The sequence below is a fragment of the Lethenteron reissneri genome, chromosome 33 (genome assembly GCF_015708825.2).
Source record: "Lethenteron reissneri isolate LAM-NWPU_2019-01 chromosome 33, ASM1570882v1, whole genome shotgun sequence".
NCBI lineage: Eukaryota > Metazoa > Chordata > Hyperoartia > Petromyzontiformes > Petromyzontidae > Lethenteron > Lethenteron reissneri.
In genome coordinates, this window is record NC_083811.1 from 218157 (window position 1) to 233216 (window position 15060).

Here is a 15060-nt window from a genome sequence, read left to right on the forward strand (position 1 = left end):
GCATATCGCCCCGATCCCCAGATCAGAAGGGGGGCAGTCTGTATGGTTGCAATCCTGGGAATGAGTTTGTGTTGGCGATGGAGCGCCAAGCCCTTCTCCTCTCACCCATAGCAGCCCAGCAGGAGGCCCAACACCATCCCTGTCCCCAATCTTACCCCGAGCCACAACTCTGATCTCTAACCCAACACCACCATTAACCCTATTCATGTGACTACTATCTCCAAGGATCCCTATTACTAGCACGAACCCTATCCCCGATTTTATGATAATTTTACCTTATATCACGCACAATATTCAGTCACTTTCGCACCTACGATTAGCACGGTTGTATGTGTATGGTGCGAAAGACGGTCAACATACATACCAAATTAGGTATTTCGTGATCGTAAATGAAATATGCGGATCGAAAATAAAATTGCAAATAGAGAGCACGGGGTGCCAGAACAAGTGAGGTCCATGTGCAAACTCTGGTTTAATAGCAACATAAATCGGGGGGCTGAAGGGGGGGAGCCAAGCTGTAGTTGAGAGGCACGTGTATTCCTGGAAATTGAGCAGCAAAGCAAACATTATTTTTACCAAAGTGTTAACAAAATGAGTAGGAATAAGGAGGCACTTCTGATGCTATGGAAGGGAGAGGAAATGTTAATTGGCGGATTTTTTTGTTGTAAGAGGACGTTTAGGATGAACACAGCCCAGTGGTGGTTCCTTATTTGTCCAGAGAGGGCAGTGTTAGATTCTCTAGGGGGGCACAACAACAGAAGGCGCAGTCGGCGTCAATTAATCCGGAGCTGTCCGGGGCTGAGCCCCAGAATGTTCATCCCCATCCCGCCGCTGTAGGCATCGTGGGGGGCGTTGCACATTGTCGGGATCTCAGCCCCAGGCAGCTCCGGATAAAATTAAGTCGTGACTTGCATACGACATTCGTTGAAGAGGAATTCATTTGTAACTTTCCGCTCCTTAAAATATTCCACGAGAGTTTCCCCGGGTGGAGGTCGCCAATGACGGCGCCTCACGCGGTTGTGACGAATATAAATGCCGCGTCCATAATTACATTTATATCGCGATTTTCCTCAAGGATCTCAAAGCGATGTACAGGGCACAGCAGCAGACACTGAGCATAAAACAAATATAAATAAATACATTTTAAAAATAATTTGCTCAAAATCCATGCCGGAAGGGTGGCTCACGGCGGGGTTCGCAATTTGTGGCTCATGCCCCACCCCGCCCCTTAGTCACGTGCTGCCGCCCGCATTTTCTGCAGTGGAAATAACCGATCACGCCGCGATCACGTGAACATATTGCTCCCATTGGCCCACGCACAACCACACGATCGCTTCTTATTGGCTATGGTGTCGGGTGCCCGCCCTTTTCTCCCGCGAGCCGCGCTCTTATTGGCTACTTGGGCGCACCGCCCCTGAATGCGCGCTTATAAAAGCGCGTCTCGTTGGGCGAGGCACCCGAGCCCAGGGGGAGATAGCGGTGGAAGGTTCGCGTCAATCTGATTCAAATTCGATCATTCATTAATTCTGAATTAATTACCACTGCTATAAGAGACTTAAGTCGTGTTGGCTTCATTGCCAGGCGAACAGAGCAGACGAGGTTACTAAGTACAGGAGAAACAGGGTTTATACAGGGAGCATAGCACAACAATTAACTCATTACGTAAGGGTTATTAGTCTATAAGACAGAAACCAAGTACGTGTACTGCACATTAGATTGCAAACTACTTCCGATTAGCACGGTTGGCTACGTACGGTGCGAAAGAAGTCCATCGTACTTAACGGACGGGCTCCTGGCTGCACTCGACACGGTGACTTGCAGAACCAGAGTACGAAAGCGACGGCGATTATTTAATTATCACTTCAGTGTCCGGCACTAACGCAGATACCGAAGTAGCGTAGACTGGGTTACTCTATATCCAGAGCAAGTACTGCAGACGAATACGAAGACCAATTAGTTACAGAGTATATGACTTCGTGCTCTAGACTCCAAAGCAAAAGCCACTACTGAGTGCACTCCACACGACGACTTGCATCCGAGTAGTTTGAGACACGGAACATTGTGGGCACAGACCTCGCTGGGGACTCGGAGTGGCGGAGATCCGTGACACGACAGACCCCGACTGCTCTGGAGATCGTCAGTCGTCGACGAAAGCCGCCTCACAACCTCGGTGATGAGCCACCTTGCATCGCACGACACGTATCTTCAATATTGCGTTGTGCTTGCGGAGTGGTTGTGGTTGTGTTGTGCTTTACAGCAATCTATTTAGTCGTTGTGGCGACGCGTGCCACTTGCAAATGAGACTCCGACCCTGGCCTCTCGAGTTCTCGGCTGGGTGAACGCGTGATTTGAAACAAGAGTGGTGGTCTCTGTGGCCAGCAGCAGAAACACTTTACAATGTCCCTTAATAGCCGGTGATTGGAATCTGAGTGTGGCGGGTTTGTTTGATGTGACCGTGTCCATGGCGAGGCTTCAGGTTTGTTTTGTCTAACGGGGGGAGAACTCGAGAGACGAGGAGAGTCATTGGCGTGACCTGGGTGGTGGTCGTCACATCCACGGCTCACTGGGGGCACGCCGAGTGAGCCCACGTCGGGGGTGCCCCCAGGGTGAGTCCGTGACACGACACCACCCTGGCGAGTCGAGCTGTAGCTACGGAGTCCGTGACACGACACCACCCTGGCGAGTCGAGCTGTAGCTACGGAGTCCGTGACACGACACCACCCTGGCGAGTCGAGCTGTAGCTACGGAGTCCGTGACACGACACCACCCTGGCGAGTCGAGCTGTAGCTACGGAGTCCGTGACACGACACCACCCTGGCGAGTCGAGCTGTAGCTACGGAGTTCCTGAACCTGGCGCGGTACCGCGAGGCGACACTTACTGTGACGGGGCAGAGCCGAGACGCGGTGCCTCTCGGCTCTAAGCGAGGTCGCCACAGTTTGTAAACGTTACAGAATCACAAGTTTATTTCCCGACTAAAGGTAAAGCTAAGAAGCAACTTTTCAAGGGCGACTCGGCAGGCAGACATCAAGTCGTTACACAATTACAGATGTAAAGGAACGTAATAGCAGTGATGTTAGCGAAGACGCACTGTGAGTGTCTTGGATGACGGCATTCAGCCACCGAGTCGCGCGTGGCGTGGAATGTTGGAGACGGCGGTGTCTGTGGTGGTGCAGGGTGGTGGGGATTGGGCGTGGAGGGGTGCAGAGGTGAGTTGGTGGTGGTTATGGTGACGTGTAACAATAGTTTGCAATGCAGTTGGTAGTGGAGGACACCCTGGATGGGGTTTTGGTCGTAGAAGGATGTTGGTGTTTGTGGTGGAAGGTTCGGGTGATATTGGTAAATGTAGGGTGGCTTCGATAGTTCTGGAATGCAGTTGGTAGTGGAGGCTTCGGCCGATTGTGAACGCGTCGTTTGACCGCTGAACCGGCCACTGTCCACTACCCCATGCCATGGAATACGCGAGCCCCGACAAAGCCTGCCAAGTCGCATCAAGCAACGCCTCGTTCTTTATGGCCTATGAGGGGCACGGTGGAAGCGGCACGGCGAAAGTGGCACGGCGAAAGTGGACTCGTTTAGTGCGCTTTGTATAACGGGGGCATGGCCTCTTGTGCTGATCGTCAGAGAAAGTTTAAAATGGAAAGTTAGAGAGATTGTGACCATTAAGGGTGCATGTGGCAGGGTAACGCGAGCCGGGCCTTCTGACGGGGGGGGGGGGGATAGACACATTCCTGTGGGTTCGTGACCACCACCTTGTGTGCTGGAGCAGCTCCACTTGAGCTTCGCATCACTGCGTCTCTACGTGCACATTAACATCCACGTGGTTGTTTTACATGATTTGTTTTTGTCAGGTGAGAACTCAAGAGACCAGAAGTTTTACATTCTCACGAGTGACGCGGGTAACTAAATTTAAGGATTCATATTCTTGGTTCTTTAGGTAAAGTCACGTAGAAGGGAAGTAATAAAATAATACAAATAAAATAATACTAATTCTCACGACGTTTCGGCCACAACGCAAGCAGCCGTCCTCAGGTGAAGAACAGAGCTGTGGAAAAGACAGCGTCATTCTGTCTCTCCGACAGCTCCTCCGTTCTTCACCTGTCCACTATCCCATTCCACGTCGTGATAATTTTTTATGTTTTATTTTTATTATTTCCCTTCCACGTGACTTTACCGAAAGAACCAAGAATATGAATCCCTACAGTCACGAAAGCTTTAAATCGAAATTAAAATTCAAGGAGTGGTGACATTTGAACGCTTATTGGTAGAATAGATGCACATCCACATGCTCAGTGGTCAAAGTTGCCGCATTGATACAAGTAGTAGGTCCAAATATTTAATATTTGGTATCGCTGTGGTGGTGGTGCCGCTGGTGTATTAGGTCTGTTTAGGTCAGGAATGTGTTTGGGCCACTGCTCGTGGTGGCACGGGATCGTATTAATCCCTCAACTTTAATCTGGTGGCTTTCGCGGCAGACCGTGGTGATGTCATGGATTCCATGTGAATGGAGTGATGCGTTTCCGTTGTTTCCACAGTATCTTGTTTCCACAGTCTCATACTTGTCAGCACATGCCTTGTGCCAAATGCTCTTGAGTCACGCTTCAGACATGAAACAATAATATGGTCGGTACCTGATTCGAGTGGTGGTGATGCAATGCGTTGGAAATGTAAATAACCGCACTCGCGTGCAGTGCTGTATATCCATTGTGGGAGTTCAGATTACATGCAGTGCCGAAGATGTTGACATACGCTGGGGTGGGGGGGATGCGTGTGTTTAGAAGTGGTACCTCCCTGCAGTGCAAGTGAATCGGCTGGAGAAGGCTGGCAGTCCACTGTAGTGTTCTGTCTTCATCAGTAGACTTGGGTAGGACGCGTTATGGGGATAAGGGACACGATGGACGATAGTCAAGACTTAACAATGGAGTGGCAGCCATGGAGTAAAACGCAGATGGATTGTTGCTTCGCAAGACCATGAAAGCTTGCGGGAACTTGGGGGTATGTCTTCATGCAGCAGTGGATTGGGGTTGGGTCGATCTTACACAACAAATACCTCTTGTGGATAATATTGGTGGCGAAAGCTTACGTGTTAAAATTCCATAAATGTTGAGCTCATCTTTCTACTGTCCATCGTGATTTAAGCACCCTCGGTTTCTGAATACAGTATGCATCTAGTTTTAAGTGCAATTCAAATGGTATGGTAAACGCAGTTAGTACCGTTTTAAAACCTGTAGATTAACTACCTTTGCGTACTGGTTATAACAATGGACTTGCAAACCAGAGGTCGCCAATTATATTCCAACTCCCATTGTGGCATTTGAAACAATGGTGCGAGTTTTTCGAATCTCCTGTGTTTGTCCACGCAGCAATATAAACACCACAGTCAGTTGGTGGACATGTCGTGTGTCGTTCACCGCTTCCAACGCTTAGTCAACGGAGAAGAGTAGACCAAATACCCTCTCGGGTTCGCTCTGGTGGAGGCCCTTCTGTCAGCAGTGGCATGTGAGGAATTGCAGGAAACTTAAGTAATCCCTCCGCATGTCACAACGAAGAGAAACCGCATGGCGCCAGTGTGACGACAGACTTGCAGAAGTGACTGTGTGTATATGGCCCAAGTGGTGACGCGTTGAGGGGACAGTGTTGCATCAGCTTGGGTGAAGATATTGGGTGGGGTGTGGACAGACAGGACGAGGGTGGCCCCTACGCCCAGCCCTGCTGCCGATGCCCTTAAGCAAATACAGTAGAGGGAAGTTAAGTGAAGCGGTTTGCACATAGTGGCGGTTACATTATCTAAATAAAGTAGCGGGTATTGGTTTCCTGTCTAGGTTTACCAGTGGGTTTCTGTGTCAAGGCTTACCGTGTGAACGCGGAAGAGTTATGAGGCAGTAAATATTACATTCATGGCTCGGTATGCTGAGGGTTGTGTATCTTGTGTCTACTGTGTCGTCCTTTCGTTGATATTCAGCTAATGGTCTAACTTTCTTCTTACAGATTTGACGCATTTTCCAACGACTAGCTCTACCCTTCAGTTGACTTCAATAGCATGGCGGACAAGCAAATCAGGTATGTGGAATACGGTTCTGGATGCACGTCGATTTCCGAGTTGGGTCCTACACTGGCAAATGCTGCTTTGTTCATTTAGTGGTTAAGTGCAGAATTTCCGTTTTGGATTTTTTAAATTAAAAAATACTTTTTCCTCATTTCAGTGCCTTAATAAATGGCAGCTCACTTATACATTGCCACTCATGGTCTCTGCGAGCCAACTCATTGTGAAGAATTTGTTCACTGATAGTTTGAAAGTAGTTCGCAGCTTTTTAAGTATTCATGGTATCACAATCAAGGAAGGCATTTGGCCATTTCTAATGGGAATGTTTAGAAAACTGCACAAGATGTTTAACGTAGTAAAGCTGCTCCACTTTGCGCGATGCTTGTCTTCACAGTTTGCCAGCGAAGCTCATTAATGGTGGCGTGGCTGGCTTGATTGGCGTGACGTGCGTCTTCCCCATCGACCTGGCCAAAACCAGGCTACAGAACCAGCGACAGGGCCAGCGGGTATACCGCAGCATGTGAGCAAGTGCACGCACCCATTCACTGCTACCCAATACACACCCAGCGTCAAAGACAAAGATCCCCGCTGTAGCCTTTACAGGCTGTTTGCGCAAGTGTTGTGAAGAGAGCGCACATGAAGGCGGTGGGTGGCCGGCACTGCACCTGGCCGCATGTCTCTCTAGTGGTGATGTTTACAAACCCCACCAGGTACTGATTTGAGGCGAAGTCGACCTAGGGAAGGGCCCAGGACCGGTTCAGATAATCGTCACTGGTGTTTGCCGTGCCTAGTTCGTAGTGCGGCGCGCCAACCGCTACGCTACCGCTCCACTCCACTACCTCCACACACCCATCCAACCTACACCCATACATACCCAGTTTCACACCCCCATCCACCTCTCCATCTACAAGCACCCTCATCCTGTTGGTATTCTTCTGGGAAATGTATCCGTCACGCATTTACAGTGGGTCTAGAAGCACTATAAATAGAGATGTGTTGCGTGAGCCATGTGTGATTTCTAATAGTGTGATTTCTAATTGCATAGGTTTGATTGCCTGGTAAAGACGGTGCGTAGTGAGGGCGTGTTCGGCATGTACAGAGGTAAGCTTTTAAGTTTCTCACTGTAACCTTTTATGATTGTTTTCATCCTAAAGCTCAAAACTATATTGGAAGGGAAATTGATTACCAGAATTGGCTGCAGAGAATCTTGCTGCCTATAATAAATGGGATGCTAACAGATACAAACGTGAGTCGTGAATAGCATTGCTAAGCAAGTAAACTGTCACTCTGTGGAAAGTGTTTTTAAAGATGATTTTAAAAATATGACAGTATAAGCTTTGTTGGATACTGGGCTTTTGCCAGCTTAGCTGGCTCTGGACAGGATGTATTTCACTGGACACCTCACAAATGACATGCTCCATCTGGAGGGGTTTTCCAGTTGAAATATTTATATACTGAGGATGGGGAATTGCATGTATGGGCAGTCAAAACGCGGTTAACACGGTCAGCACGGGTTTCTTGATATGATACAGTGTTCACCGATTTATTTGGGATTCTGTTGAAATCTTAGTTTGACATGGAACATGGCATGTACCAACCCGGCCTAGTGGTCGTGGGGCTGGCTGCACCTGTAAGATGCAGAAGGCCCAGAGGCCTCGCTGACCGAAAAGGTAGAGGCCGTGCGCAGTCCACGTGGCGTGCACGCAGAGCCCGGCTGCGAAATGTGCTGACTGTGTGGCCGCGTGTGGGCGCGCCGCTTTGTGTGCTTGTTGCAACTGTGTTTTTCATATTGCAGACACTGGGATCAGTTGATTCCTTTGCTCACTGGTCTCCATGGGACTGACGGCTAGCCAATCAGGCGAGGCCCCCAAGGATCATACTGTACTGTTTTTATTAATGGATTTGTCTCCCACTCTCTCTGCCGTACGAATTGTGGCGATGCCTCTTGCTCAGTTACCCTGCGACCTCCTCTACTCCGCTCCTCCCTTGTTAACGAGCCCTGTCTGGGTTCGTTCTCCTGAACCCTTGCATTTCAGTCCTGTCCTTGATGGTCTTCATCAGTTTACTTTTCTCTCAGCTAAAATCTGAAGATAATTTTCTATTAAACGTTTAATTTTAAGTTTGTATTATAACATTTTCTAACAAGTAATCCATGTTAACTGCAGTAATGCTGTGACAGTAATTGCACATTTATAGTGTTGATTTTGCGTACATAATGGGAAATGTTTAAGGTTTTCATTTAAAATAATGTTTCACTATTTTATGAGGATTACGTAAACCTTTGCACAGTGGTGTTTTGCTACGATTTGTAATTTCCCCTAGCGCCGTCTCGACAGTTCTGAACGCCTTTGACTACTCGACCTTGGCCTCCTTCTGGCTCACACTGCACTCATCCGGTTATGTGTGGCTGCCTCTCTGAATCTTCTTTTTCTCTTGCATGCTCTTTCTTACAGTAAATGGCTGTAGTTGACCATGTTTATCTAAATAAGGGTGCACCCGGCTCTGCTGGCGTGTGAACACAAGGGGGGGGGGGTATGCGGGGTATGTGCCCATGGCGGCGTGTGCTCACACCTGTTTTGTCTGTGCCCACGCAGGAGCTGCTGTCAACCTGACGCTCGTTACACCCGAGAAGGCTATTAAACTCGCCGCAAACGACGTCTTCCGCCAGCTTCTCTCCCGTGACGGGTGAGCATAAATTCGCCGTAGATTTCCACAAGCGACCTATTCAGAAGTGGTGACAGAACCTCCGAAATGTAAAATTGAGAGGTTTCATTTGTTCAGTGTTAAACGTTTCATGGAGCTACTTCAGCACAATGGTAGGCTTTGATGAGCATTATCTGCTGTCGGTGTAGGAACGGCCTGAGCGTGTGGCGGGAGATGGTGGCAGGCTGTGGAGCCGGCGTCTGCCAAGTGGTTGTCACCACTCCCATGGAGATGCTCAAGATCCAGTTACAGGACGCAGGCCGCCTGGGCAAGTACCCCACCCCCCAACTTGTAATTTCACTCCCTCAGTCATGCTCTCACAAACATATTGCACGTCAATATCGGTAGATTTTATAATATGTAGCGGAATACACATCTATGTACATGAGTACATGGCCCAACACTTAACAATGTTCCGCATGCGGGCTTCGGTTCTGGCTCCAGTTTCCGCCAGTGGACGTTACGTGCCTTGTGCTGTGCCAGCCTTGCTCAAGTGCATGGGGGTGGGTTTTGGTTAATTAAACACGATACACTGGATGGTAAATCCACACCAAATGAGCCACACCAAGATAATGGAGTTCTAGGCTATGCACACAGACTAACTGACACTTGCACAAACATGCTATGCTCAGCACCCGAGCCACTGTTTTTATTTGTCTTTAAGATCTCAGCACTTGGTGATATATTAAACGTTTTAACTGTAAAGAATAAGGTGGGAGGCCTGTATTGTCCCAATGTGTTTACACACGTAGTTAACTCATTGTTTGAAAGTATACTTACGTTTTAACTCTTGTTTGAACATAGATTTTGATCCTATGATTTGGGGCAATGTTAATTTTGCCCAAGAAGCATTGCAATGTGTGCACACTTTGGGGTAACGTTTAGTGACTGCTTCACCACAGTGGCACAGCAGAAGCTGTCTGCAAACATCTCTACAGCTGGACTGGGGAGCGCAAAAATGGGTGCCGTCACCCCAGTGCTAAGCCGGGCCTACGTGGCGCACTCGGCTCCGCCGCCACGCTCTGCGGTGAACATCGCCCGCCACCTGCTGCACACGCAGGGCCTGGGTGGCCTGTACCGTGGACTGGGCGCTACGCTGCTCAGGTAGTGACAAAACCTCAACGCATTCGTCAATAACACTGCTCTGTAATGGAAAATATACGTGTGTGTGTGTGTAAAATAGGTGACGTTTCAGGCAATTACCATTCTTAATAGCGCATAGGGAAATTGGAGACATTGAATAATAGTTGTAATCTGCACTGTATACCATATACACCACGGGGCCCTAATTTAATTATAAAAATGTTGCCAGTTGAACAGTCTCAAATTGGCAAATGAATGTGTTACCCTTTTCTGGTATTTACAAACCCTTCACAATTTGAAAAGTATACGCATGCATTCCATTGTATTAAAAGTAAAACCCTGAGGTGATGACAAACACCATCGCATTCACACACAGCAGGCTGTGAGGCGCTAGCTGTCACGCTTGTTAAATGTGCCCGAGGTTAAACCTATCGTTAATTCTGTTAGGTTCTGATCTGTTGTACTCGAGCAGGAACTGCAGTGGTGGTGGAATGGTTGGTTCCTTGCAATTTGGAGATCGCCGATTTGATTCCATATTCTGGCACGACAGGGAAAAAATGGTACAGGTTTCTCAGACCCCCCCCATCAACCGCTTGTCCACCCAGCAGTCTAATGGGTACACCACCGCTGATGAGCAGGCCATGCATGGTGGGGTAAAGCGTAGGTACGGTAAGACATCTGGCATGCATGAAAGAGTAGGCCAAATACAGCAAATCCTCATGAAAGTGCCACGTTAAGCGTAAAACTCTGAAAGCAAAAAAAATCCCAATAAATAATGCAACAATCAAGTTTGGCAAGATATGATGCACGCACACACAGTAAGATGACGGGACAAGTTGGGGTATGCTACAGCGTTACTTTAACAGTCCGTATACTGTATCACTCCGCTCAGCTGCGCAGCTCGAGAAAGTAGTACATTGTCGACTGTAAAAGAAACGTGTTTATAACGGTGCGCATCCCACGTTATAACGGGAACATTCAGCGTGTGTGCCCTAATGGAAGAACTGCATAGTGTGAACACGCGCTAAGCGAGGTCTCGCCGTATCCTCTTCAGAGTTCGCTCTGGTGGAGGCCAATTCTGCCAGCAGCGGCGTGAGCGCCCGGTTGCAGGTCGTACCTTTACCTGTTACTCGAGCAGTGGAATTGTCTTCGTCTAACATTCATGCTGCATTTAATGACAGTGTTGTAACAAACCTGCTGCTGTGCTGTGCTTTGCTGTCTAGGGATGTCCCCTTCTCTATCATCTATTTCCCACTGTTTGCCAACCTGAACGAGCTGGGCCGGCTGGCTGGCGAGAGTGGCCTGGAGGGCAATGCCCCTTTCTACCACTCGTTCCTGTCGGGCTGCCTCGCCGGCTCTGTGGCGGCCGTCAGCGTCAGCCCCTGTGACGGTGAGGGCCGGCCACGCTCCTCCAACTTCGGCACTCGTTCTCAGCCACGGCTCGGCTCACAATTGGCTCTGGCTCAAATGAGTCGGCTCACGGCCATGCTTAAATTGAGCTTGGCTCTGAGCCCTACTGCTGAGCCAACTGATGAAATGTGTTTACATTTGATATGTATTTAAATATTTAGTTTTTAAAAATTACTCTATAATCCAGGTCACCCTCAAAACAAAGAATGCTGTTGAACATTTGTGTCTCTTTTTACTTTTTCCATAAATTATAATGTGGGTGCTGCTAAAAACAGGCTGCCCCAAAATTCATGAACATCTCGGTGCACTCATACAGCCTGTTTCACTTACGATCACAGAAATGTTGAATACCCATTCCATGACATAAAAATTACTTTGGACACCATTTGGGTTTGGTGCAGAATATGATAAAGTAAGTAATAAAATAATAAAAATAAAACATAATAAAATAAAATAATTCTCACGACGTTTCGGCTACAACGCAAGCAGCCGTCTTCAGGTGAAGAATGAGACACTATCAAGCTAGGAGCTTATATATACCAAGTCACGAAAGCTTTAAATCGAAATGATAAAGTAAAAACTGAATGTCCATGGATTATGGAGTCTGGATTACTACTGTAGTTGTACCCGTATGAAACGCTGCTCTGTATTTGGTGTGCAGTTGTGAAAACGCGCTTGCAGTCTCTGCACAAAGGCGCCAGTGAGGAAACATACAGTGGCATCGTTGACTGCGCCAGGTCAGTCGCTGCCACCTCCGCATGGTGACATCTGCAGTATTTTCTTTACTTGCTGCAATTATCCTACCGTTATTGAATGTGTTTTAACGCGTTATAGTCTTCTCAAGTTGACCGTCTGTTTGCGTCGCTGTCGTCCGCAGGAGGATCTGGGTGAATGAAGGACCGGCGGCCTTCCTGAAGGGTGCCGGCTGCCGTGCCCTGGTGATCGCGCCACTCTTCGGCATCGCCCAAGTTGTCTATTTCCTGGGGGTCGGAGAAACCCTGCTGGCTGCATTGAACGAAGCTCGGGTGTAGTCGACGCTCGCGAGCGGTGCGAGGGGCGTAGATCCTTTGCGTGGTGGTTGTGCGCATGAACGCCTGCGCTGGTATGCTTCTGAACGTTGGGGGAATGACGTGGACGCGTACGATCGGCGTCATTAGTGGGCCGTGAGTGCCGGCAGGTCGCCGGTGAGTTGCGGACGGCGCGCCGTTACCAAAGGAGATGCTCCGCTCTCGGTGGGATGAGATGTTCTCTTCCCGAGGCCCGTCTCGGTCGTCACAAACTCTTGGTGTCACCGGCACCCAAGAGGGCACAGATGCGCTGACGCTCGGAGGCAGGGCTGCCAAGTGCTTGGATGGTGTACAGCAGAGGTGTGGAGAGACCACCATACAGGAGGGTTGTTAGCTACACAGTGGGATTCTAGGAATATTGAAAAATACGTTATTTATATTTATGTCTGTCAATACTTGTATTTATCTGTTCAAAAGTTGTGCTATATTCTATGGTACCATGAACCTGAAGACAAACGCATCCAAAGATGTAGACAGTGTGAGGACCAACCCATGAGAGTTGCACTGCGTTGTGGTTGAAAGTGAAGCCAAAGACTGAGCGACACATGGTGCTGCTTACAAACCTGATTCTAGCCCAGCAGCCAGATGCTGTGTATTACTTGAAAGCACCGTAGGGAACATGAAAACGACTCAAAAAATTGGGACATGTATGGATAATTTAACCATTCCTAAAGTAATGTGCGGTGATGCATTACGAGTCCAGATTGAAGAGTTATGCAGGAGGAGCCTTACCGGACCCCACCTTGGATTGTTTGCAGTGACACCGTCGCTAAAGATTATCTCAGTATTTGGTCAAATGTATCTGCCATGTTGGATTTTTTGGGAACCAGTGCTTGTTTTACATGAACCTCAAGCTTGAATTGTGAAACCAAAAGCTACCCATGTGCACCTGCTCGATTGAGTGATGGCGCCGACATTGGCGCGAGGCCTTTGGTCCTCTCGGTGGCAACTGGACGAATGCAGCCATCGCTGTCATCGTACCCGCAGCCCGAAGCGCCATGTGGGTGGCGATCCCTTGACCACTGTAATATTTATAATTACTGAAAAATAGGAAGAGTATTGGTGCTCTAAATATCTCCAGGGCAGTCTGATGGTAATATTGGCCAGATGCTGTGGCTGAGGGATCCCCGTGCCAATCCACATTGTGGATTGCCCAGTTTGTAATTACTAAAGTAGCATGTACAGGAATATGGAAATGTGCTGACTGGGGCCCCAGTAACCGTAGGACTGTCACTAATGACACAGCCCATTACTATGATGTAACATATGTTAATGTGCATGACAAAAACTGGTATTTCTTATCGCTGCAGGGAAACTAATAATGAGACCAAAGGTGAAGTGTTGTCAGGCCACCTTGCTGTAGCTGGTGCCAAGCCACACGCACTGCTTTCCCATGGTAGACATGGTCGGCCTTGACCTTCTCCGACTGCCCTTCTGCCGTAGGGGTGGGCGGCTGCCCCAGTAGCACTGTCGTGGGTGCCCTGTCGCGGTCCCTTGACGTGGCTTCTGTGGTGGGATGGCCTTTCTGGGTCACCAAAGCATGTTCAGTCCAGCCCAGCGGCCCGCACTGCTGGCTTGGGTTAAAGGATCCAAACACCTCCAGTCCCACATTGTAGGTGTGGCTCAGCTCCAGCTTGGCTCCCAACTTGGCATGGCCATGGCATGAGCCGCGAGGTTGCTTTTAAAGACACGAGCGGCCAGGCTCTGCTCACCCGAGGAAGAGCCAAGTCTGAGCCGTACCGTGCCTAAGAATATGGGCCTCGCCAGCGCGTGACTGTGTGGACAGGCTGGTGCAGAGCGGTGATCGTGTAACCTGCCCTGTATGTTGCGCGCGTGTAGATGCACAGGCATATAAGCTTTAATACAACAGTGTTTATATGTAAGTGATGACACTTATTACACTTGAAAGGGTGACACTGACATTGCTGCCCTCAGGGCCGTCTCCTGCCCTTGTTTACCTGTATTACACCTGGAGGAAAACCATTTGAAATGCACTGCGACCTCGATCAGTAATTCTGTTTTCACATTTTGCTTGAGTGCCCTTGCACGATTTTCCTCTGTAGCCTGTCTTGTAGTCGCACTGTAATTTGTACATAGGGTCTGTCACCTTTTATATTCATACCTTATTTTTTATTTCCTTTCTGTACATGTTGAGTGCGTTTTTGCATACGTGTTGGAATAAACGCTATGTCACAACGTCTGCACCTGTGAGCGTTCTGTTGTAAAGGAGAACTCTGCATGGGCGTCGGTGGAAAACCAGATGACGTGGTTCGTGTCGGCGCAGTGTGTACACGCAGCTTTGTAAAAGCTTTTGCCTTCACGCATCCGGGTTTGCAATACACACGAGTCTGGCTTGTTTTAAGTTTAGAAATCCTGCAATGCTGCGGTGGGATGTGGGTCCCAGGAGTGTTTGTCTCTGTGGTCGAGGCAACCCAAAGTGAGAGACAGATGACTGGATGCAAGGTGGTCCGACCTTCGTGCTGCGCTACGTACGAGTTGTGCACATCGTGTTTGGATATTTTGCATAAACCTTGACAGACTTTCAACTGCCACGTTTCTCCAAAATGTTTTGCAACATTTCCCTTTTAAAGAGGATTATTGTACCCTCGATCTTTCAGTAATCCAGCAATCCTGGGTCCTAGCTGCTGCTGCTCTATCGATGCACACCACCACAATTTTATTTGTGTACCCAGGTGAGAACTGGAGCCAAGGAGGAGAGTATGTTGCAGTGGTGACGGGCTCGGTTTGGCCTGCGA

The 15060-nt window shown here is 48.7% G+C and overlaps 1 protein-coding gene across 3 annotated transcripts; it reads left to right on the forward strand.

Moving 5' to 3' along the window:
* Nucleotides 1-1451: 1451 nt before the first annotated feature.
* LOC133350446 (mitochondrial glutamate carrier 1-like) lies at nucleotides 1452-14504 on the forward strand. 3 transcript variants are annotated; one of them, XM_061564793.1, is made up of 10 exons: nucleotides 1452-2170; nucleotides 5987-6058; nucleotides 6436-6561; nucleotides 7087-7142; nucleotides 8636-8726; nucleotides 8894-9012; nucleotides 9647-9848; nucleotides 11051-11217; nucleotides 11899-11974; nucleotides 12115-14504. In XM_061564793.1, exons 2-10 carry the CDS (start codon nucleotides 6039-6041, stop codon nucleotides 12266-12268), a joined length of 1011 nt encoding a protein of 336 aa, XP_061420777.1. In that variant the 5' UTR covers nucleotides 1452-2170; nucleotides 5987-6038; the 3' UTR covers nucleotides 12269-14504. The 3 variants fall into 3 exon arrangements, with proteins under 3 accessions (XP_061420777.1, XP_061420780.1, XP_061420779.1); XM_061564796.1 differs by lacking the exons at nucleotides 1452-2170; nucleotides 5987-6058 and adding an exon at nucleotides 7837-7899 and having other exon boundaries at nucleotides 6444-6561; XM_061564795.1 differs by lacking the exons at nucleotides 1452-2170; nucleotides 5987-6058 and having other exon boundaries at nucleotides 6497-6561; nucleotides 7837-8726.
* Nucleotides 14505-15060: the final 556 nt, after the last annotated feature.